General features: G+C 31.0%; 1 protein-coding gene across 1 annotated transcript in view; it reads left to right on the top strand.

Moving 5' to 3' along the window:
• Positions 1 to 25,521, top strand: part of LOC148283963 (transient receptor potential cation channel trpm-like) — a 280,960-nt gene that overhangs the window by 9,340 nt on the left and 246,099 nt on the right. The window contains exons 2-3 of the mRNA XM_088242886.1: positions 982 to 1,333; positions 23,217 to 23,288. Coding sequence (XP_088099012.1) covers positions 1,292 to 1,333; positions 23,217 to 23,288 — 114 coding nt within the window. The 5' untranslated portion in view covers positions 982 to 1,291. The remainder of the gene's footprint in view (positions 1 to 981; positions 1,334 to 23,216; positions 23,289 to 25,521) is intronic.

Below are 25,521 nucleotides of genomic sequence, written 5' to 3'. Positions count from 1 at the left end.
ATTTTACTACCCCTTTACGTACACATTGCATCTAATAACTTTAATATCTTTTAAAACATAATCGATTTTGAGTAAAGATTTTCGCTATTCCTGCGTAATTTTTTTATCAACACATTTTATCACACATACATTTTTGTATACTTTATACATTTACGTATCGGTTTAAATATATATTTTTAAATAATTAATATTTATTGGGAACAGAAAAAGCATTTTATCAAAAATCTGAGGTAAATCATCAATACAATATTAAGTTTACCAATGTGTCACGTGTTGCGGAGTAAGAAGTAAAAAAGTATCGAAAATACAATTATCTCACACAGTCTTAACATCTCACTCTTGATACAGCAGGTTTATACGGGAGCGCGAGAGACGTTTCACTTGTCGCACTAGTGAACAGCAAAGTTGCCAGTACTTCTGCCAGACGCCAGATAGTAGGTCTCCGAGTTTTGTCAGGGGCGGTTCTTTTGCCCGCGGTACGAGCATGAGCTAATGGTTTTTCACATTTTTAGCAATTATATTAAAATACTTTGACTTTTTACTTCAACTGTAAACAATTGTAACAATTGTGTATGAATTTTTAATTTTTCGATTGAAAATATATCATTTTTTGCATGTGTAATAACTACACAGCACAGTAACGTGCGGATGTTTTTGACACTGTAAGGTAAAGGCTAAAATCTTATCTTCTTTCCAAATAAAAGCGTAAAATTTACATTTAAGAATCTTTGACAAAACATTCCATAATTCAGCTATTTAATTCTTTATTTTTTAAATCTCTGAATTTCTTCATTTCTATTCAGACGTTTTGAAATTGGCGTAAAATTTTAAATTTGAAATTCCATCGTAAATTTTATCTAAATTCAAATCTTGAATTTTATACTCCGAGAGCTTAAGTACTTTTGAACAAAAAGTGCAATCAGAAAATCTTCCACGTTCGTGGTTTGAATAACTTTATTAAAATTAGATATTTTCTTTTAGAAATTTGCGCGTAAAATTTCAACTGGCGAAACAAGTGTCTATTTAAATAAAAAAAATCGAATTCTACCCTACTTTAAAAGTGCGAAACTCAGATTCCGGGTCGAACTGTTCATTGATAAAGTGTTTTGAATTCGGAACTCGGTTGAATTCCGTGTGTACAAGTGAAGTCGGTCAGTTGTGATGGCAGTCTGAAGGTGGCTCACGCAGAGGACGGCCGCGCCAGGAGTGCAGGAGTATGCCAGGAGCGAGGATGTGATGCCGGAGAGCTGCTGCTGCGTCCAGTGGCGCCAGGCGGCAGTCCACACTCGTCATGATGAAGGCGGCGGCTGGCAAATCGCAGCCTGATGCCAAGGTAATTTAAAAAAATATATATTATCAGTTATATTTTGCGAAAATTCGCAGGTTCTCAATAATCCATACTAATATGCGAAAGTGTGTTTGTTTGTTTGTTTGTTTGTTTCTTCACGTCTCAACGCAGCGACCGATCGACATTTTTTTGCATGGGGATAACCGGAGAGGTGGAAAGTAAAATTGAATACTTAATTTTCATCCCGAGTTAAATAAAGTACAACGAAAAAAATACAAGTATATTATTTCAACAATGAGTAACATTTATTGAAAATGAGTATGGTATGTATAAGCTTGTATGTCAAAAGAAATCAATTTGAAATTAATTACTTCAATTTCTATAACTGACTTGCTTTATATAAATCACACTATATAATCATATCTTCTGGTGTGTACCACATGGTTCTCACCTAGGCCCTTTACTTTTTAATGCATATTTTTATGACATAAACAAATGTTTTAAATATTGTAATTACATCTCCTTTGCCGATAACATGAATATTTATGCCCGTATTAAATCTCTCACTGACTGCACAAAAATGCAAGAAGATCTCGACAGACTTTTTCAGTATTGCAAGCAAAATTTACTAGAACTAAATGTAAGTAAATGTCACTTATTTTGTCTTTCGCGCAAACAAACGACGGTCAGCTTTTCCTACTCTTTCAATAACATTCTCTATTTCCGAGACGATAGTTGCTGTCCATGTGATGGCATCACTGAGCAGACTGTGGAACATCTTATTTACTGTTCAATGTTTGATAGGCCGAGGTGGGAGCTTGAATGCAAAGTAAACACTCGGATTGCTGGGACTAATAACCTAGCTGAGCTCCTGAACTGTAATGAAACACGAAGAGAGACTGTTCGATTCATTACAGGGACGATCAAGCAGGCTGAGTTATTTGGTTTCTAGCTCCTTTTGTTTTTTTGTGTCAAACTTTTACGATTTTTTATTTTTATTATTTGTTAATGTAATATTTAAGTTATTTTGAGTTATTTTGTTTATTCTGATTCTGCTTTTTTTAAATTTTTATTATTGTTATCTACGGTGAAAAATGTTAAGGTCAACGGAATATAATCTAAAGATAAATATTTTCGATAAAACCTTGCACATTACAAAAGCAAGGTACAAATAATTTGCAACTACAAAAAAAACATTCCCTATTTCTAAAACAGATAGTCAAATTCTCGACTTAAGTGGTATTATTGATACGCAACTAATGTTTAATATTCATATTGAATCTGTCCCGAAAAAACGATAAAAAATGGTCGCACTTATCATACGGGTATCGAAACCATTTAAACATGCAGAGACATCAGCTAGAATACTCTACTCCTATTTGGTCACCTTACTAGATAATAAGTATTAATAGACTAGAAAGGGTCCTCAAAAAATCCTTAAAACAGGTCGACTACCGATCAAACCTTAACTTCTCTAGCTATGCTGAAAGTATGCAGTATTATAAAATAACATCTCTTCGAAATCAAAGAGTAATGTTATACCAGTTATTTGTATACAAATGAATAAATAATAACATTGATTTCCCTAATCTACTTGAAAGACTTCCATTCCGTGTGCCATCTAGACCGACAAGACAAAATATTCTGTTTTACACAGACAACGCGTCAACAAACTATTTAAAACAATCTACAATACCTAGGACATGCGAGCAATATAACAATAGATTTACCGAGGCTGATATTTTTTATGACAATGTATGTAAATTTAAGTCAAAAATCATAAAAATATTGAGTGAAGCAGATATTCAATTAATTTCATTATTGATTAGATCTTTTTGATTTCTTATCTTTTACATTTGTTATATTTAACCTAATTTAAATTATTGTCTTATGTCAATGAAATTGACAATATTTTTGTTTATACTATTTACCAAAAAAATATATATACACGGTTTTCAGGGCCAGATCGCGAAACTACAGAGGAACATTCCTCATGGTAAACTTTAAAAAAAAAGTATTTTTTTTCCAAAAAGTCGTTAAAAAAACTTTTTTTTAAAAAATGATTTCAAAATAGAGTAAATCTTTGATTCTCTGACTAGCATCCCTTTCGCAACCTCTACCCCTCCCCGACAAAAAAATAATTGCGATAAAAACGTGTTACACCAACGAAGCGATGCGCACCAGACGCGAACAAGGGAAGCGGCTGGGTAGGAGAAGGGTAGTAGTTTGTGGAGGGACAGCTTGTCCGATAAATTAAGGAATTACTACATTTTAAGATTACATTTTTAAAAAAATCTAAAAATGACTTTTTGGAAAAATTTTAATAGGATTTTTTTTAAAGCTCACCATGAAGAATGGTTATCTGAAGTTTCGCGGTCTGGCCCTAAAAAACTGTGATTAAGGTTAGTTTGCTTTTCGTTTTAGTTTTGTAGTAGGATTTTGGATTTGTGAAGTGAATGACGATGCTACGTCTCCATGGACTAACGGACCATCATATTTCTTTCATAGCGATAATAATTGTAAGACCAAACTTTTTTAAACCACGCTAAACATATCATTCTATCGGGAATTTTCCTATCGATAAACAAAAAATCTTATTGGTTAACACACAGCTAATTAATGATATAAATATTTTCTACCTTATTCCACGTGGAAGAAGCCGCAGGTAAAACCTAGTTTAATAAAAATAAAAATGATATTTAAGATGAAAAATAATAAAATAAAGACAAAAATTAAATTTAATTTTAACTACAACATACATAAAATAAATACAAGAGCATCAAATAATTTTACTTGCAAACAACCTAGGACCAACAGAAAAAGAAACAGTTTTTTGTATACAGCAATAAATTTTTACAATTCACTTTCTAATGATCTAAAAAATATACAAAACATGTACGTACTTAAAAAACACCTAAATAAAACAGTTCTTACAGCCCGTGTGACGAGTGATATGTGATGTTATTTTATTTTAAAAAAAAATAAACTATTGTGTTATTATATATAATATCCCCTCATACCAGCACTTTTGCTGATTGGGAATATTTCGTACAAATAAAATATGTAATAAAATGTAATACGTAAAGTTAAAAAACCTTGTATTTTGTCATAAATAAATAAATTAAAAAATATATATGAGTAAGCACAATTTTGCTACCATAAGTGTTTGCAATGTGGTCATAAAGAGGAATGAGAATATCCGATATAACCCCTACATGTAATGTATTTATTAAACTCGCAGTGATAGGGGCAATAAAAGCAGTAGAGCAAAATTTTACTGCTATCATTGCCAGCCGCGGCTGCCATTTTACTGAAATTATCTTTCAGAAATAATTTTAGGGAACTCTAAAAAAATAATATGTGCAATTATACTTATTTTTAAACATAAATAGCCCACCGTATACCTACATACTAAACTGCATATTTATTTTCTATTTCTTATACAGTTAAAGTATCTTCCTCCTCATACCCGAATCCGTTTTAAAAACCGAGGGTCTTCCTATCAGTTTGACTCATACAAAATAGCAATATTTTTTTGTCAATAAATGTTTTTTTTTAAAGGAAACATTTGCGTTCTTATCATTTACCCAAATATTTCGACTTTTGGGGCCATTTTCAACGAGTTTTAAATAGCAAAAAGAACAAGTTGGGGTAGAGGGGGGTTCGAACATCGGACCTCTTATCCGTGAGTCCGCAACACTAGCCACGGGACCATAACCCGAGTTACTATTTTAAAATGTTCAATTTCATGTGTCGCGGTTTTTATTGAATTAAACTCTACTATTTCACTGCCTAGTCTATGTCCATGATTGTAATTTTATAAATTTGATAACATCAGATTAATATATATTTATTTTTAAATTTTCGCTAAATAAATAGCTCCGACGATGATAACTCCGATGATAAACGCCACAATCATGCATGTAGCACTACTTATTAAAAGGTTATTAACTGTTATTACTGCGTTTGACAATTTCAACACCAAGTGTTTGCAATACTACTTCTCTTTGATAGAAAAGGATTTTTATACAGGTTATCATATTATTTATTGTTTCGGCATTTACTGTGTCAAAAAATATTTTAAACTTAAAATAAATAAAACACTTTTACGCCACACGCTGGTTAAATCTTAATAACTTTAAAATTAATAAGTTTAATAAATAAGAGTTTTAATATCTTCAACATTAATTATTTAAATGAACTAATTTCATAATATTTTAATATCCCAGAGCAAAAAAAAAAACATTTTATTAAAAGGAATATAGAAGTCTAGGCATTTACAGGGTTTGCGACCTGTCATAGGCTGGTTCAAGTGGCCACTTTACACACTGTGTAACATTCACCATTCTGCCTATGTTTGCCCATCATTCTGCCCATCATTCTTTCAATTCTTCCACCTGTTGATCTACGAGTATGTGAACTTAAAGAGCTAAACCGTTAATTGATGTTCAAACATACGCAAAATGGTGAATATTACGCAGTGTGTAAAGTGGCCACTTGACAGCCGATGACAGGTCATAAGCCTTGTAAATGCCTAGACCTCTATATTATCTTCTATATCTCTGTTAAAACATCATCATCATCATTACTTTTCCGCATCTAATGGTATATAGGCCACTGCGTTGGTACACCAATCGCAGCGTATCTTTATCATTTTCTTTACATGGAGGTAAGATGATCAGTCTTACGCTTCAGGGACCAGTACAGGGCCTATGAAATATTTTTTCTGAAAATACCCTTTTTAATAAATATTTCATATCATGTCGGGAATCGAACTCGAGACCTCTTGAATTGTAGGCAAACTCGCATGTGTACAAAAAATTTTAGACAAACTGGAAATATTGTTTATAATATTTTGTTTAGGTACAAGTCAATATTTATTGCATTACTCTAATTAAAACAAATACAATATTACATTTTTGTAAATAACTACTAATTGCCATTTTAAATGAATGAATTAATTAATTGATCTATTTCTGTCGTCCTGATTGAAGCTAAAAATTACATGATATAATAACTTTTATTGTATAATAAGTTACACATTAAAATACTCATTACACTTCCACAAATTTGTTTGACCAATTAGCGCTTTCACCATCTAATTGTCATCTTCAGACTGGTAAATATAATACAGTGTAAGGTACATTTATATAAAACTAAATATTATATTATATATTAAATGTACGTACATTTAAATCCAAAAAAGTAATTGAAAACATTTGTTTGGCTTCTATTCTATAAAAATATTTATTGTTTTATTGCAATGTACATCGTCCAACTAAGGGGGCTAATAAGGGTGAGTTCTTAAATTATGTCTGCTGATTTATTTAAATTCTATCGCTAATATTTTTTATTCTATTTATTTCCACAATTTCTTATCTTTGGAGCTTTATAACTTAATTCGAACTAAAAGTGTAAATTTAAATTTTATTTCCAACAATATTTTATGGATATTCTATTTTTTTGTTATTTTATAGCTATCTTATATTTATATTTTATTATTAAATTAATGTTTCTCATTGAAATGAATTTATTTTTCAATGGATGCTTTATTATTGCCAGTAAACTTAATTCGGTAAATACCATGTGATCAATCAAAATATAATTATAAACTCATCAATATTTCAACTAATTACTGATAATGTTGATTTTTTGTCCACTTGAAATGGTTTAATCTCATCATAGATAGGGACAGAAATCCACCAGAACCAGATAAATGTATTGTCAATTAAAAGCAAGGTAGGTACTTATTTATTCTTTTCAGTACGAATTTAAACAAGGTTTAATTAATCTGCCAACGTCAAAACCCATTATTAATTTTTATCGTCTTGTACCGTTGATCTTTGTTTGACATAAACATAATTAATTGTCACAAAAAATAATTGTGTAACCATAAAAATAGCAAGCGAGTAAATACACCATACAGTAAAATAATTATAAATCGACTTCGTTTTTACCGCTTCTTTTTTATTTTTCTCTTATAAAAATCTTGGAAATTAAAAAAACGATTCCTAATAAGGAAAATAAACAATATTTTCCTTAGTCTACTCCTGCTTAGTTTTAAAGGTCGTATCCATCTCACTTCACACTCCCCATCTTTACGAGAACAACATGACATAAAGACTTGACTTATTAGTTCCATATTGCAAAATTATCCACATATATTCATAATTTATTGGATAAATCATTAAAGTGTATTGATATATTTATCGACTTAAAAAAAGCATTTGATGGTATATCACACAACAAAAACTTATATCAAAATTAAAGAGTGTGGGAATGGATGGTAAAGCCATTGAATGGCTTACAAGTTATCTATTCCAACGACCTCAAATGGTAAAAATAAAGCACACGTATAGTCAAATTGAGACATGCGTTTTCGGGATACCTCAGGGTACCGTGATAGGTCCGCTTCTATTTATTATCTATGTCAATGACATATTAAGTCAAAGTTCAAATTAAAAAAGGATATCATTTTATTATTATTATTAATAATAAAACATGTAATACAAAAGTACATATACTCCCAGGAGTTATTAAAGAAACTCATTTGGGACCGTACATAAAAAAACATTTTTGTGACACTACATAATATACAGATAGTGTTTTTTTGGGTTATTATGCCGTGTTTGTGGGCTTTGTATTGCCGACGTTTCGGAGCACATTGCAGTGTCCATCTTCAGCCCTGAAGATGGACACTGCAATGTGCTCCGAAACGTCGGCAATACAAAGCCCACAAACACGGCATAATAACCCAAAAAAAACACTATCTGTATTCTGAAGGCCGTGAAAACCTACGAACCTTGACTACATAATATCATACATAGTTACTACATCCGAAATAGTAAGAAAATATTTTTGTATAAGAAACATAAAATACAGTACTTTACACCATCTATATATTACATTAATTACTATCATTATCAAAAAGATTTAAGTAATATTTTTTTATTGTGACCCTTCTGGATTTTTTATTCGATTTTTCGTGTTTTAGCTCATTAAGCAGTTTATTATATTCGGAATGGCCAATATCTTCCAAAGACCTACTGCCGAACTTTGCTGAGCAAAACTTAGACACATGAAGATTCCCCGAGTAACGCGTATTGTAGTTGTGAATATCATGACCAAATGTGTATTTTAAATTTGTGTGAGCAGAAAAGTTTATGATATTCTAAATTGTATTGGTTATGTCATGCAGTGGCAGCACCTTGAAAGGAAGTATATTTGTTTGTCGGTAGATATTCTTGACATGGGAATCCCATTTAAGTCCAATAATGTTTCTTAGAGCCATGTTCTAAAGAACTTGTATTACCGATATCTGATTTTTGCTGGCAAAACCCTATATACATGATAGGTGGGAATGAATCATAGCGTAGTAGATGACAAACAAAACGCAATGAGGAAGCAAGCCTCGAAGTCTATGCAATACGCCAGTTACGGGTGCTATTTTTGATTTTACGTGCCCAAATTGGTAGCTCCATAAAAGTTTGGAGTCAATAAATAGTCCCAAGTATTTAGTTACATTGGTCTTTTCAATAAAGCCAGTTCCGAGAGAAATATTGATATTTAAGTCCTGTTTGTTCCCAATCATATACGATGTTATATGTGATATGCCGATGATACGGTTGTTTTAGTTGAGGAAGTTAACTGAAACTCAGTAAATTTAGTGGCTTATGACGTTATGAATAAATTTAAATTTAAATACGGAAAAGACAAAAATCATCCCATTTTTTACACAAATTTAGATTTAGTAATAATTGCAACAAAACTAACTGCGATCTAACATGTTCAGTACTGGATACAACAGATAAAATTTAATATCTTGGTGTATACATAGACCAAAACTTAAAATGGAAAGACCATATTAGGGAATCAGTTAAACATATTAGAAAATGTAAATACGTATTTTTTAGATTAAGAAATATTTTAACAATCAATAATTTTAAAACACCTTATTACTCAATTGTACAATCTTTATTACAGTATGGTATTGTTGGATGGGGTGGTGCATATGCCAATATAATTAACCCTCCTAAAATAGTACAAAGATTAATTATTAAAGTAATTTTAATGAAACACTCAACATTCAATACGGAAATTCTATATAAATTATTCAAAGTCCATACAGTAGACACCTGTTATAAAATAAATTTCATTTTACACATTTATAAAGTAGAAAAAATAAAAGAATTTGAGATGAATAAGTCACTCAGATACTAAAATGATATTAAAATCCCTACGTTTTGCACAAGTCATGATCAAAATAGCTTTGTCTTCAAAGTAATCTCCCCAATGTACTAAAAACTATTAAAACTAATACATCAATAAATAAATTGAAAGTAAATTTAAAGATTTTTTTGAACCCGTGTAAAAACTGCATTCTATTTTAATTCGTATTAATGTATTACTGTTTTTCTTTTTATATCCTACAAGTTTAATTTTCTCATGTACTCGTATATTCCAAATTATACAACTTCTAATAAATAAATAACTATAACAGTGTGAGTCACTCTCCAAGCACAAGAGTTAATATCTTTTTTGGAGAGTTACATTTATAACATTTACTAGATGTATAAAAGTAGATTTGTATTAGTATAAAAAAACATGTATCATTTATGGAAATATATTTATTGATAAAAAAAAATAATTAAAAATATGTTAAGTAATCACTAAAATAAAATCGAGCTGAACCCGGCAATGCTTTGCTATTGCTAGATTTGTTATTGATTCGGCATTTCTTACTTGTCTTGAATTATACACGCTTTCATGAATTTGAACATGCTTTCATTTGGTCCAGAAATGGATGCGCGCTTGACCGACAGGATCAAAATCATCCCCTTATGTCTGCAAAATATCTTTTTGAGGGGGTTAATGCACTTAAGGTTAACGACCCCCCTTTTACTTCAACCCTCAGGAGTGTCATCCATTACCTACACATCCCGTGCGTTTTACCAGTAGGGGAAAGACGCCTAGCCCCGGACAATCTAAAAATCGCCGTAAGAGACGGATAATAAATTTACATATATTGCAACAGTAAGGCGGAACATTTTTGAGAAGAGAATATGGAAATACAGCAAACGTCGTTTTACGCCTGGGTTTCGTTCCGAGAGACACCGGCGTAAAATGAACACAAATATAATAGAAGATATAAGATTTGGTTCCGTGTAAAAATTCTAAAAATATTTGTTTATATTGTTGCCGTTGGGTAATGCCGCAACAACATTGTTGCGGCATTATCCTATACATGATGTATTCAAAATATATTATAAATGTATTAAATTAATTTAGTTTTAATTTGTTTACAAAATAAATAAATATCTCTTGATATAAATATGGCATTTTTTATAGTAAATACTAACTCACCAGTTCGTCGGTACTAAATTACATTCTCACACTTTTTTTGGAAAAAGCATCCACTTGCATTTGCTTTGATTGTTGCTTCCTTTCTTGCAGAATCATAGCATAAACTTCAAATATTTTAATAGTCTTTTAATTTAAATAATAATAAAATAAAAAATATAATCACACTTTTTTATTTTTCTTAAAAACAAAACGAAAACTAACTTAGAACCAATTTCACATACACAATAGGCTCCTCGCGTACACGGTAATATAATAAAACAACGTGTACAAGTGTGTCTGCTATTAGAATCGCGGCGCCTACTGTCGTCTGGAGTCAGCCGAACCGAAGAATCTCACGCCGGCGGCACTAATCGGCGTTATTGTAAATCGGCGTGAATTGAACCGGCGCAAAACAACGTTTACCTCTATATATATTTAAACGGGTTTTCGTCAATGTGGAAGTTCAGTGTTTTTAAAAATGGTTTAATTATTTGTTAATGGATTATCAAACTTAGCCAAATTATTTTAATATTTTATGTATCGTATTATCAGTGCTATGAGTTTTGTTGTTTTGAAATTATTGGGCCCGTGACGTCACAATTTACCGTCGGAGATTTTCGCTGAAAGGTGAGTTGGCTTTCCAGAAGCCGGAAATCTATTACAACACTGTATTATTTGTTGATTTGAAAGAACTAGTAACGTCGGCGTCGTTAAAAGTAGTTCTTTTTTCTTCATCATAGTGCACAGAACACTGCATTATAAAATATTCTAATGTAAAAACACCCTTTTAAATAAATATTTCATGTCAACCATGCCGGGAATCGAACCGGAGACCTCTTGTATGCTCATGCTCCAACCACTACATCACGAGGCCGACGATTTGAATATTTTTTTATAAAGCCTCACAACTAAAGTAATGTACACTGTATACAAAATTAATTATAATAAATATTTTTAGTGCCTTAATTTGGATTGTATACTTAAAAACCAATAATAAATTCGTGTTGAATTAGACCTGGACCAATTGAATTAGACGACAATGGTCTCATTAGATAATGAGGTCCTCGTTGATTAGATGTAGTGGTTTTTAATTACAAACATAGTTTCTGGAATGGCAGGGTAGCAATACCAATGCAGTTCCCTCTGCGTCATTAGGTGCGATAAGTGCGAGAGAGTGATAATGCTGATGAGTGTCCGGGGTTGGATGCTATCCAGCGCTACATGCTGTCCGGGGTTAGAGGCCTCACCCGTGCCTGAAAATTGTGTCGAATGTCCAGGTAAACGCTAGGTTTCATGTTACACCAATAGTTTGGATTTAAATTGTTACTTTATGAAGAAGCGTTTCGTGCCGTCATTTCGAAACTCATTTACGCGCATTTTTAAAACAAAAGGAAAGTAAAATAATGGTTCAGTTACATGAGAATAGATATAAGTAAATTATTTTTTTAGCACCACAACTTTTAAATAAATAAAATTATTTGACATTAATTAAAAAAAGTAAATTATTAGCGGCCTCCGTGGTGTAGTGGTCGAGACTCTTGAAGCATAGACGGAAGGTTCCGGGTTCGATTCTCGGTGAGAACACAAAAATTAACTGTGATTTTTCTCAAGCCTGGGTGTTCTGTGATGTAATTCACCACTGTAATTTGGCCTCCTGGCCTGTCGTGGTGCAAAAATAAAATAAATAAATAAATATAACCCATTACGGGTTTTTAAATTAATTTAACAAAATATTTTCTCCTTTTTAAATTATAATAATATTGTTAATAATATTTTTAGCATAAAACTTTGAAAAATTAAAATATATATAAATATATATTTGCGTTCGTTGTATGTAGTTGCGTTGTCGGCCCCGTGGTGTAATGGTCAGTGCGTTTGCCTGCCATGCAGGAGGTCTCGGGTTCGATTTTCGACATAGTGGTTATGAAATATTCATTTAAAATTAAAAATGCCTAGACTTCCATATCCCCTTCTCAAAAAATTTCCCTCTCTGTTGAAATAAATTTAAATATGAACAACTCCCTAGGGAGGAAATCCAGCCAGTCTGCAAGCATTTGGACATAAACAAACATTGTTGAATTACTACCTGGTAAAAGAAGAAGTATAAAAATTGGAAAATTGTTTTCAGGCGTTGCCTAGTAGGTGATTTGGTTCAGCCGGATGAATCTCACCCACGTGATAAAGGTTTCAGCTCTTTTACTTCACAAAAGTCAACAGATGGAAGTTTTGAGGAAATGTGGATGTTCAAACATGGGCAGAATGGTGAATGTTACACAGTGTGTAAAATGGCCACTTAAACCAGCCAATGACAGGTCATAAGCCCTGTAAATGCCTAGACTTCCATATCCCTTATTTGAGGTATTCTCCATCCCGGTGTCTCCATCTGTTGAAATAAATTTAAATGGTTTAAAATATTTCATTGATCACCTTACCTTCATGTATCTAAATTGATCAAGATACGCTGCGATTATTGTACCAATCCAGTGCCCCACGCACCATTTGTGCGGAAAGGGAATGATGATGTATTTGCGTTCTTATAATTCACCCAAATATTTCAATTTTGGGGGGCATTTTTAATGAGTTTTAAATTACTCACTATTAGAAGATCGAGTAGAGTGCGCTTCAATTCTCAGACCTTTGATCCATAAAGCTAGGGTTTCCTAGGACAGCGGTCCCCGTATTTTAACGGCCGTAGTGAACGGTGATGCGGTGGACAGCCGTCGTAACGGTGACTAGAGTGTGGTTTCCTAGGAAAACGGTGTTATCAACACCATTTAACACCGCTTCCCACAACATTAGCCGCGGGACCACAACCGGATTCAATTTATTCAGCTTTTTTTAATTTTTTTTTTATAAAAATAAATATTTGCGTTCTTATGATTTACCCAAATATTTTATTTTGAGGGCCATTTTCAACAAGTTGTAAACAACTCACTATTAGAAAATAGGAATCAAGTTGGGGTAGAGTAGGATTCGAACCACGGACCTTTGGTCCTTAATTTACTTTATTTCGTTGTTACGATTATTAGCATTTTTTAAACGATTTCTCTGATATTCAATATGGCTTTCAGTACTTTTAATGGCTTAACGTATTTAGTTATTTATTTCAATTATGCATTAAATAAATAAATTTAAAAAAAAAACTATTTTGTTATTAGAATCATATCCATCCATGCGCTTTGTAAGACAATTTGTAATATTAGCCTTTATTGTATAAAAATCTACTAACTACTCTGGCATCAGATTATTGAACACTTTTTGTATGTACAATATACAGCCTGTAACTGGGAGGGTGGATCATTGGTGGCAGAGCGATTTCTACTAAACTATTAAATCTACGACCGTACAAACCACACGTATTTGTACTTCTAATTTAACACAATTCCATCCTTTTATCAAGCAAATTTGTTTATTTACTAAGTATCGTTGCGTAGTCGAACCAATATAGGCAAAATATCTTTTTAAGTACGTCATTGATGCACTGAAAAAATATTGATTTAAGCACTTGCAAAATTCAAGTTTACATTTTTACATGATGCTCTAGCACTAGCCAAATGAAATTTTAAGGATTACTTTTCCATAAATAAGAGTAGTTTTTAAAATAGGTTGTTAATTTTTTTTTGTGAAAAATTTTTTTAGAGCATTTAAAAATTTGTTGAAAAATTAAGTTTGCAGATTTTTTGTGATTATTATTTTTATTTAGAATTAAATCAAATAACGACTTAAAACTGTATTGTTAAAAAAAGGCCTACTATTGAGCTACTTAGGAAAAAAAATACGATCGTAGACTTAATAGTTTAGCTACACTTGGGACATCCAGTCTAAAATCGGACTTTTACTGAAATTTCTTAAAAATCCGACTAACTTTTAAACGACTGAATATCGCGGAGGAAACATGGGGGTTTAATCGATAGGCATTGAGGTCTTCCGTCGCTCTGCCACCGATGATCCACCCTCCCAGTTACAGGCTGTATGTATAAATACAAATACACTATTTAATTTATTTTTTATTTCTATCCAGCTCAAATATTTTCTCGTTTGTTCAACTTTATTATTTGTGTGTTTTTTTCAAGATAACTCTAATTGCTTTATTTGAGAGCATTTAAAACTTATTTGTTTATTTATCTATTTGTTCTTTTATAAATGATATATTACTTTTTTTTCATTAAAGATAATTTTCCCTCACTGGGGTGTCACGTGCCGAAGCACACATTTTATATAACTTTGAAGTATGCCTTACGTATCCAAGAAAACAAAGTTAAATTTAATAATATTTTTTCTAAAAATAAAGAATGAGACTACATTTTTAATTCATAACAGATTTTTTATTGAAAATATCGAATGTTTGTTCAAACTGATGTACATAATCATGGCGTATGTTAATGAGGAAGTACAGTGCAACGGGAAATTGGATATAAAAACGACGTTTTCTTAAACTCAGTAAAAATTAGAGCATTTCATTGTACGACGAAGTTTCTTGAAAACATGAAAAAAAAACATTGATAATACATAATATTTTGAACGACGTCACTAGTTCTACCGAATTAACCAATGATAGAGACTTGTGATAGATTTCCGGTTTACGGGAAGCCAATCCATCTATCATAACAACTCACTGAAAAGAACTTGTGACGTCACACGTAGAGTAATTCCAAAATTAACAAACTTTAAAAATTCATAACATAATTAAATCATGCTCTCAAGCACATTTAAAACATAATAAAAACACATTAAACTCACAAACGAAAATAAAAAAATAAAAATAATAAATTTAAACATATTTCTATCTTTTCTTTTCCCACCTTTAAATATTAAAGCTTCATCCCAATTTCGGTCCAAAAACTCCTAAAAATGAAATGTGTAGCTAACTAGTTGTAAATATTTATGTTTCTGTCCCCTGTTCAAATACTTATTTGATCGTATCTCCAAAATATGTTAAGAATAGTGTAAAAACTGTAAAGTTGTAAACAATTCACCAGTTTTGAAGATGCCCACTTAGGCAAAAGCGCTCGTTGGTCAAAATAATACAAAGTAAAACTTAACCAAGAAGTTTCATTGATAAGTTTATTTATAATTTTATTATAATCATTAACTATGGAGTTTTATCAAGAAATATCAACAAAAAACATCAATATTATATTTCTATATATTTGGCCTGATCCATTCATCAATCCGTACGCATCCTAACTGACTTTAAAACAACTTTCTTTAAAACAACTTTTTTTTTCTTCTACCCACTGGTTTCAAAGTTTCACAAGCTTCTTTATTGAAGTGTAATTTACTAATGGATCTTTTCCTATTTTATTTTAACAGTTTCTACTCAATATTAAATCTAGACATATAAAGGTAAAAAGTCAAGCCTTTTAATCATGTTCTTCTTGTAAAGATGGGATTTGTGGAGTGAGGGGGATTCAAACCTTTGAAACTAGACAGAAGGATTAAAGACAATATATGTAGTTAATTTTATAATTTTATAACGGGTTGGTTAAAATTAAAAAAATACAATCGTACTCTCCAAACCCGCGATATTTAAAAATTCCTGTTATTTTCTGAACACATCTCTATTTATTGCTTTTTTAATTTCTAAGATTTTTTATGTTGTCTAATTTTAATATTTTATTTTCAACATGAAGAACTTTTAATCCATTGTCTTTGCTAAAATTTTTGGAAAAAAAAACACCTTAAGTGTTTTTGTACTCTAATTTTAATGATTCTTTTAGTTTTTCCAATGTAGATTGAATCGCATTCATTACAATTTAATTGGTGTGTGCCAAATTTATTATATTTAAGGACTTAATCTTTTTGATTTTTAACAATGTTCCTATATTATCAGCTGTGTAGAATGCAGGTTTCTTAATAGCAAAAAAATGCCAAAATGACCTAACTAAACTGACTAAAATTTGACAAGATTGGGGGAATTGGCATTCGGCAAGGTTGAAGGAAACTAAAATGTACACAGTGCGGACGTTTGTGTTTCTAATATTCTCATATGGAGCAGAAATGTGGACGGTTAAATTACGTGAGCAGGAGAGAATATTGCCTTTGAGATGTGGTGTTGGCGTTGAATGCTGAGAATACCATGGACATCCAGAATAACAAATGTCTCTGTACTGGAATCATTCCTTTCCATCATAATTGTTTTTTTAGTGTCATTTTTTAAATTTGATGTTTATTTCCTGAAGAATCATTCTTAAAGTTTTGCGGCTTCCTCCAAAATTAATATCGTTTCTCAGATCAATAAACAGTTTCGGAAAAGTAGGTACTTCCTTTTTTACTATATGAAACTCCTGATTTTTGTCTGATGGCACCTTAATCAATGCTGTCAATTTTCATGTTTTTTTTTCCTCTTCTTTATAGGAGTTGTTATTTTTGTTGAAAAAGCCTCTAGGGTAATTCTCTGAACAGATCGTTTAGATACACATACAAAAAAACATTAGTTCGATAAAGAAATTTGGATTAATAAATTTATAAAAAACATTTACACAAACATATTAATTTTATTTTTATAAAAATCTATGAAAAAAGTCTTTAAAAATTAGGGCAATTAATCTTAAGTTGTGACAACTCTTACCGATCATAGCACCAACGCGAGCATTCATTTTTTTAAAAGGAAATTATGACCCAATATTTCTTAGTTCCCTTTCACAAAACGCTTTTACTTTTAGAATAGTCTCTCTTATACCACTTTTTATGACTTTCAGCATTGCTACAGAGTATCACTTTGGGGTTTGTAAGCGTCAAAAAAAAATTTAGATAAATCTCATAAAAAATAAGTTTATGTAATGTAATGTATTAATTTATTACTACCAACTTATACTTGTGACTCTGTAAGTATATATTTTTTATTGGGTCTGGCCTTATTTCAAACTATCATCGGGCTTCGATAAAAAAATAACATGTAGCCAAAAAATTTCTCTTTTTAATATGTACAGAAGGTGCAAAAGAATAAAAAATGTGAAACACATGAAAAAATAATCAATAAAATCAAATGTTATTCTCTTAATAAATATAGTATTTATTAAACATTAAAAAAATGTTCTTTGCAGTGGGGCAATTAAAGACGAACAGTCACTGCCACATTTTAGTCTTTATAAATAAAACAAGTTGTTTTCTTGTTGGTATTATATCCATTGTTTAGAGAATTTCCTTGTTTTTGGCTTTAAAATTCTCTTCGTATCTTTCTTGTACATTTTAAATCAGGGGATAAAAAAAATTTGGGGAGTTGGGTACGCGGTCAGAATTAAGGGTAGCGAAATCTATTCTTGCTGTTTTGTGTGTTTTTACAGGTAAAAATTCCCTAAGGAACAGGATAGACCCTATATTCTGCAATATCGATCCCAGTAGTAATTCCTTAACTACAAAACTACGTGTTAACTTCTCGGGTATTATTGGATTTATAGAAAAACAGTGAATATGTTGGTTGATAAAGATTTTTGATGTTTCTTGAAAAATTCAGTAATGTAATAAAAGTATTATTTACAAATTACAACAGGATTAGAGAACACTTTATAGAAGTAAATATGGAAGTCTAGGTATTAACAGAGCTTATGACCCGTTATTGGCTTGTTTATTTAACCCCTTTACACACTGTGTAACATTCACTATTTTGCCCATCTTTGAACGTCCATATTTCTTCAATTCCGTGGTGGACATTTGGCCGAAATTATCTTTAAAACATAAAATTTTATATAACATGATATAAAAATATCCGTTTTATGTCAAATAAAATTTGTTTTATATTTTAAGTTCAAAGTTCATTAATTTAATTACTCTTATCAAATGACCCTTTACTTATCTACTCTGTTGTGTCAATCAATGTTTCCGAGTGCACAATAAAATTTTAAAGAAATCAATAAATTGTTTTTTTTTTACCTTACATTTGTGTTGGCAATATTACTCGGTGACTTCAAGTATGCGCGCGGCGAAAGTGTGTGAGTGGGGAAATTATTGGACACAGTCCGATGTATTCAAATATGATTCTACGCTCCTTCTGGACTATTCTTAATTTTATTTGTTTATACTTATGTTACTCTGCTGCACTTGAATGTATTACCAATAAATGTAAAAGCCCGTAGGGCGTATAAATAAATAAATATGGCTGTTTTGAGCTATGAATGCAGTTTAACCACATTTAATAAAAACAAATTCTTTAGAGACCACTGACATATCCTACATTTTTTCTGAGTGAGCACACCACGAATTAAAAACCTTTTTATTTTTTGAAATCGGTTGAGCAAAATATCTAGAAGAATCTATGATGCTACAGTGTCCTCATTTTATGTCCTTCATCAACTTTTAACTTTTATTTTGATTTTTAATTTTGTCTTTCAATTTTAACTTTTTAATTTTAATTTTAACTTTTAATGTAAACCTTTAACTTAATTTTAATTTAAACTCTTCATTTTAATTTTAACTTTTGCTTTTAATTTTAAACATTTGATTTCAACTCTTAATTTATACTTACCTACATCTACTACCTGCATCGAATAATTTATTGTTGGTTGTGATTTTTTACAATTAAATTGAAATGTTCATGGAAGCAGAGAGAGAGGGAGGAAAGTAGAGTAGCTTTACAATGTCTTCTCCTTCTTACGAACTTTTTATGTTATATTTTCAATTTTACTTTTTTAGAATTCAATTCTTTTTCTCCTATTCTGCATTCATTAGTGTGAAATCTGTAATTGGTCTTACTTTTTTAAATTGTTCTTTTGTACCTTGTTTTATATAAAGACTGTTTGATTTCATTAATAAATAAATAAATAAAACAACCTCTTTTGTTTCCCCCTGGTCATTTTTCAAATTCTGAGTGTCCTCCTGATCATTTTGCTTCGCCAAGTGCCCTGCCCACTGCCATTTTAATTTTTCTGCACGACCCATGAGATCTACGACTCCGGTTCGGCGCCTTATTTCTTCATTTTATTTTCTTGTAATAAGAAATGGTATAATATAAAAGTTGAAAATGTTGTTAAAAAATTAGCAGTCCTCAAGTTGCGTACTTGGGCGAATCCGATCGTTGGTCAAATTAAACAAAGTGAAACTAAACCAAGGAATTTTATTTATAATTTTATCAAAATCATTATATTTGTATTAATAATTATATTAATATTGGCTGATTTATAAATTCTTTACAATCGGGTTGTGGTCCTGTGGCTAGTGTCTCGGACTCACGGACCAAAGGTCCGTGGTTCGAATCCTACTCTACCCCAACTTGATTCCCATTTTCTAATAGTGAGTTATTTACAACTCGTTGAAAATGGCCCTCAAAATTAAATATTTGTGTAAATCATAAGAACGCAAATATTACTTTTTATTAAAAAAAAAAAAAAGCGCTATTTTTGTGAAAAATCACCTCAAGGGCGCTTTACAATTGTAAATTTAACTGACGTTCTAACTTAACTCATGTGACATTATATTTTCTGATTTAAAATTGAGGGTATGATATTCTAAGAAGGTAAGAAGTGAGAAGAATTTGAAGCACTAACTTTGTTGTTATTCATTATAATTAAATTAATAAAACATCTTTGTTTTTAACAAATAATTTTTTTTACCATAGTTTGATTTAAATAAAAACAATATATACAGGATGTTCATTAAACCCTATCACATCCGAAACCACGATGATCAGTATGAGCAAGAAGACATATTGGCACATTAAATTATTTTTTTAGAACGAATAAAATTTAAAAAAAGAAAATATAAAAAAAGCAAATGGTTGCTTACTTCTGCAGAGGAGAAACGAGGAGGGGGGAATATGATACTGCGCCGCGCTCCCCTCACTTCTCCCCTCCAGAAGTAAGCAACCACTTGTTTTTTTAATATTTTTTATTTTTTAAAACTTGGTTCTAAATATTCTTTTAAATATGCTAATATGTTTTCTTGCCCATACTGATCATTGTGGTTTCGGGTATGACAGGGTTCAAAGATTACTCTGTATGTCCCGACTAGCTGGGAAATTCCTGTGTTTAGGCAGGACCTTGCTTAAAAATGATGCTGAAACAATTTAAATCAATAACCATAATACCAATAATTAAAAAATCAAATATGAGTTTACCGCTCGCATACTGATATTAAAGAGAATATCATTATTCAGAATAAATTTCATGCAAAACAGTTAAGTTTTCGAACTGAAAACTTAATCCAAGTGTAGTTTCAAACTTAATTTCTATCAAGGTTTTACGTATTTTCACGAGAAAAGTATTTTGAATGCTTTCAAGAAATATCTCAGTACCTAAATTAAACATTGTTCAAGAGTTTTTCCACAAAAAATACCGGAAGAAACCATTCAAAGGAATTATTTATGTAAGGTTGTGATGTTTTTATATTATTATTTTTATTTTTACAATCTGATAAAAAGTAAGGAAATCGTACGATTTTGCCGTTTCGAAACGTCGTTCTTTCAAAATCGCGTCATTAGTACAAACCATTAGATAAAACCAATCATTTTAAGAGGAACGCGGTCCGGTTTTTCTTCATTCAAAAAGATTCCTGTATTTTCTCACTTTATTATGGCACTAGAGAAATTATTTGTTTATACCACACTAGTATTGTGGATTAGCGGGCCAAAGGTCTGAGGTTCGAATCCCACTCTACCACAACTCGATATCCATTTTCCAACAAAAGTTATTTACGACTTTCAGGAAATGGTCTGAAAATTTAAATATTTTTGTAAATAATAAGAACTTAATATTTCTCTTTAAAAAAAATACACCATTGCATTGTTTCTATTTATTCATTTTATTTTATAAATTTATTGCATAAATAAGTATACATATATTTGAGGTGAATATGAAACAAATTATTGTTAGGTGTCTTTTATAATTTTTTATTGAAAAATATGATTTTCACGTTTATTTTCAATGGAAGTTTGATCAATTTTTTTGTTGTATACACCATTTTGTGAAAAAGACTAAAATTATATTGTTATGGTATTTGTTACAATCAATATAGTGTAAAGTTTCCGCAAACCAAGTTTTGTAAAATTTCCATTGAAAATAAACGTAAAAATAGTATTTTTCAATTTAAAAATTATAATCTATGAATAATGAGTTTCATAGTTTTGTTTATAGTCACCTTAATACCAGGGAATCTGTATATAACTAATGAATTTTAAAAAAATACAGTTTCTATGGTTTTGCTTTTTCGACAATTTTTTTTTGCTAGGACCATCGAAAAATCCAATAAGCGCGCAGTTTTATTTGCCGTCTTCGAACGTAAGGTATACAAATATGATTAATAATTTTAAAAATCGGATAAGGTATTAATAAATTGTATTCTGAAAAAGAAAAAAATCGGTTCAGTTTTGAGGTGCGGAAAACGGGACAGCGAAACGCCGATTCTGTCGTTTTTTTTTGGAAAATCAGTTCGTCGCGCAGTTGTCTTTTTTGCACTGATCGGGGAGGCATCTGAAAGAGAGTGACAAATATACAATGTTGAAATATCTATTCTTACCCACCGCATACAGAATTTTTGATAGCAAAATTAACTTTAAAGTTTTAGGTGAAAAAAAATTGAAACTTTTTAACCTGCAGTACCCTATGTTTAGTCTAAACTTTAAGAGGCGTAATCTGCCGGTCGAAAATTATTAATGTTTATTTTTAATGTGTGTTTTTGTAACAGAAATACCTTAGAAAATTAGTGTTTATATGTAATGATTATTATTGTTTTTCTATTTAATATCCCAATTTTGAAAGAACGAAGTTGTAAAATAGCAAAATTGTAAGATTAACTTTTTTTTCAGACTACAGCCTTAAAGTACAATTTTGAGAGGTGTGTTGTTTTATGTATCAATTTTTAGTTTTCATTTTATACATAGGTCATATCAACATATTTGGTTTGTAGCCGAAAATTTCCAAAATAGCATAAACCATATTTAAAACATTTTACTAAATTTCATTAAATATTTTTGTATAACCACTTACCGCCTTTTTTATGTCTACCGATTTTGTGACGTACACGTCTCTTCGTCAGGACACCAATTAAACCGACTTGCAAAACCCACTGTACACCTTCACCATAGTTGTTGCACAAAAATATAAAAGCACATTCATTGATTAGGACAAACAAGCACTGATTAGGTTATGAACATATTTTATGTTCTGGGAGAAATAGTTGAAAAAAGAGGGAGGAACGTGAGTTTCTTCATCCCCTACCTCATTTTTTAACAATTTCTCCCGCAGCATAAAATATCTTCATAACCATTAGGTTATTACAGTGCATGTTTGTTCTAATCAATGCACGTTGCACGTGCTTATTCAAATGCATGTCTTGTTGGTTTTATATTTTTGTGTAACAACTATGGTGAAGGTGTATAGTGGGTTTTGCATGCCGATTCAATTGGTGTCCTGACGAAGAGACGGGGAGTCCTCAAAACCAGTAGACATAGAAAAGTCGGTAAGTGCTTATACTCGTATACTAATATTTAATAACATTTAGTATATATTAAACATCATTAAGTGACTTTTCTGTTTTTTTATTCAAAACAAATCTGAATTGTAATGCTTTAGCAGTGTATCTTAAGTAATTTATGTTTTTCGTATTTTCTCCAATGGTTTTCCTGTTCTGACTCTTTTGTGTGTTTGCGACGCAGGGCGTGCAGGCGGGCTTACGGCGCGTGGGACTCGCCATGCTGTCTTTATCGCTGCCTACGGACAACAACAGAGTAGGTGTCTCCAGCCTGATGAATAGCAGCTTGCTCCCACCCTTCCCTCATAAGAATGCCATTCCCCTAGCCTCCATCGTAGCACGGGATCTAATTCGAACCAACGGTTTTAAGAGGGGCCTAAGTAAAAACCCTTGAGAACACCAGAGGACATTTAAAAGTTTTGAGTTATTTTCTAGTTTTATTAGCGGCATAAAAATACACAGTGAACTGCTCAAAGGATTTTAAATGTTCAAGTCATTCCGTATTTAACAACATGCATTATTCAAGGCACAGGTGCAAAACATATTCAAACATGAAAACTTTTGTTTGTAATTGAAATATTTTTATGCTATTATCTCGTAAATTTATTTGAAAAACGTTTTAATTCAAAATTTTTGGAGACACTTGTTTTTTTTTGTCCAATACCGGAAGTCATCAATTATCATTAAATTTAAAGCAAACGTAAATTTGTTGCTTAACAACTTCGTAAATTATAGACAAGTGCATCAAACCATTCCAGAAACCATTCTATTAATTAATTAAATGTTGTTACCCAGTGCTGTTAGTGACACAGACTTGCAGACAAATTAAAACTTCATTTCAAAATGGTAATATAAAAGTGTAGTTTTAAAAAAAAAAATGGTTTTATTTCATTAAAAAAAGTCTTTAGTTGTTTACAAAGAATATGTGTTGTTGTTCAGTTAGATGTTTAATTGAGCAAATCACTCAATTTTGCTGTAAATCATTTTTTGATAGCGCGACTCATATGTTTATTTTAATATTTGGAGTAGATCCAAATATTCGGATCCAATCATTTTTGATGTGCGCGTGTCAATTAGTATATCTTCATTGAATTGATTGAAAAGTTATTACGTTTAGTTATATTCTGGTGTTTATCGTGAGTTTTTACTTGGGCCTGTAGCCTGCGTGAATTCCATGGGTTTAAAATAATAATTACTGTTGTTTTGTCTACATTTAATTTGGACGTTTTCATCAATCAACTCAAAACCCTGACTAACTATTTTCAATTTTTCGAAAAGCATGTGAGTTAACTAACTATCACGTGCCCATCGAATCACTACATATACATATTTTAATTTCTTAATTCTCTTCAAAACATTTTCATAAATATCTACATCATTCATTTAAATTGCCTGTTTATTCTAGCCCAAACTTTTTTTTTTATATACAAAAATACCACCCCCGTTTTACTCCTTTTAATCAAAATCTAAGATTTATTTTACGATTACGAATGAGAGGTATTGGTGCATGCATTTGGGTATTATCTGGTATTTGGTATTTTAGTAAGTTTGACTATAAAATTTTTCTATTATCACCATGCGCATGTTTTTTTTCATATGAACAATGCTTCCTTAAATTCTTTAAGGAATTCGAAATGTTAAAAATCAGTTTGTGGCCTATACATTATAAACATACATAATTGTATACTTAGATGTTCAAGGCTTGATGAAACCCTACCAAAAATGGATTTGGATTGTAAAGTGAAAACAGCATTAAATATTAGTTGCGAAAAACCCCAAAGTTGTAAAATTTTGTTAAGAATTACTTACTGCCTTTTAATATATATTTTTTTTATTGATAATGGACATTCAAAGATAATTAACACTCATATTGTTCGATAAAGTGCAAGAAAACTTTTCGTTCATGGTAAAAAGCATTTTGGAGTATTTCATAAAAAGGTATGATTTATTCTACAACTGTGTTAGAGCTGAGACTTAACACACACGGTAGAATAGTATTTTTGCGTTACTTTAGTTAATTATTATTAAAATATCTGCTTTGTTTTGTTTGAAAGGATAAAACTTTTTTTTACTTTCTATTCATCTGCTTTCATTTACATCTTTCAAACATCAATCAACACATATCGGTATTGAGTTGTATCATTTTATTTATTGTCATTCTCTTGGCATCTTGATGAGGGATTGTTTTCAGTTTTTCTGGTTCATCGTTTGACTTTTTCATCATCATTAACTGATCGTATAGTATCTTCCATGATTCATCAACAAATCGTGTTGTATAAAATGACCTGTCTTGAGAACATCCCTAACAGTTTCTGCGTTGCTAGACCTCCAATGGCATGATTTGGTCTTGTTTTATTGACTTTTATTTTCAGCTCGACTTTTTGTGTTCCGTTTTTGTTGTTATTAACATTTGTTCGTTAAGGATTGAAAACAATATTGTGGTTTGAAAATTTAATAATTGGATTTCGAAACTGTATGTTTGTTTACCT

The sequence above is a fragment of the Micrasema longulum genome, unplaced genomic scaffold, assembly GCF_059751315.1.
Source record: "Micrasema longulum isolate JH-2025_06_02 unplaced genomic scaffold, ASM5975131v1 h1tg000174l, whole genome shotgun sequence".
NCBI classification, from domain to species: Eukaryota; Metazoa; Arthropoda; class Insecta; order Trichoptera; family Brachycentridae; genus Micrasema; species Micrasema longulum.
This window is presented reverse-complemented; position numbering and strand designations above follow the sequence as displayed.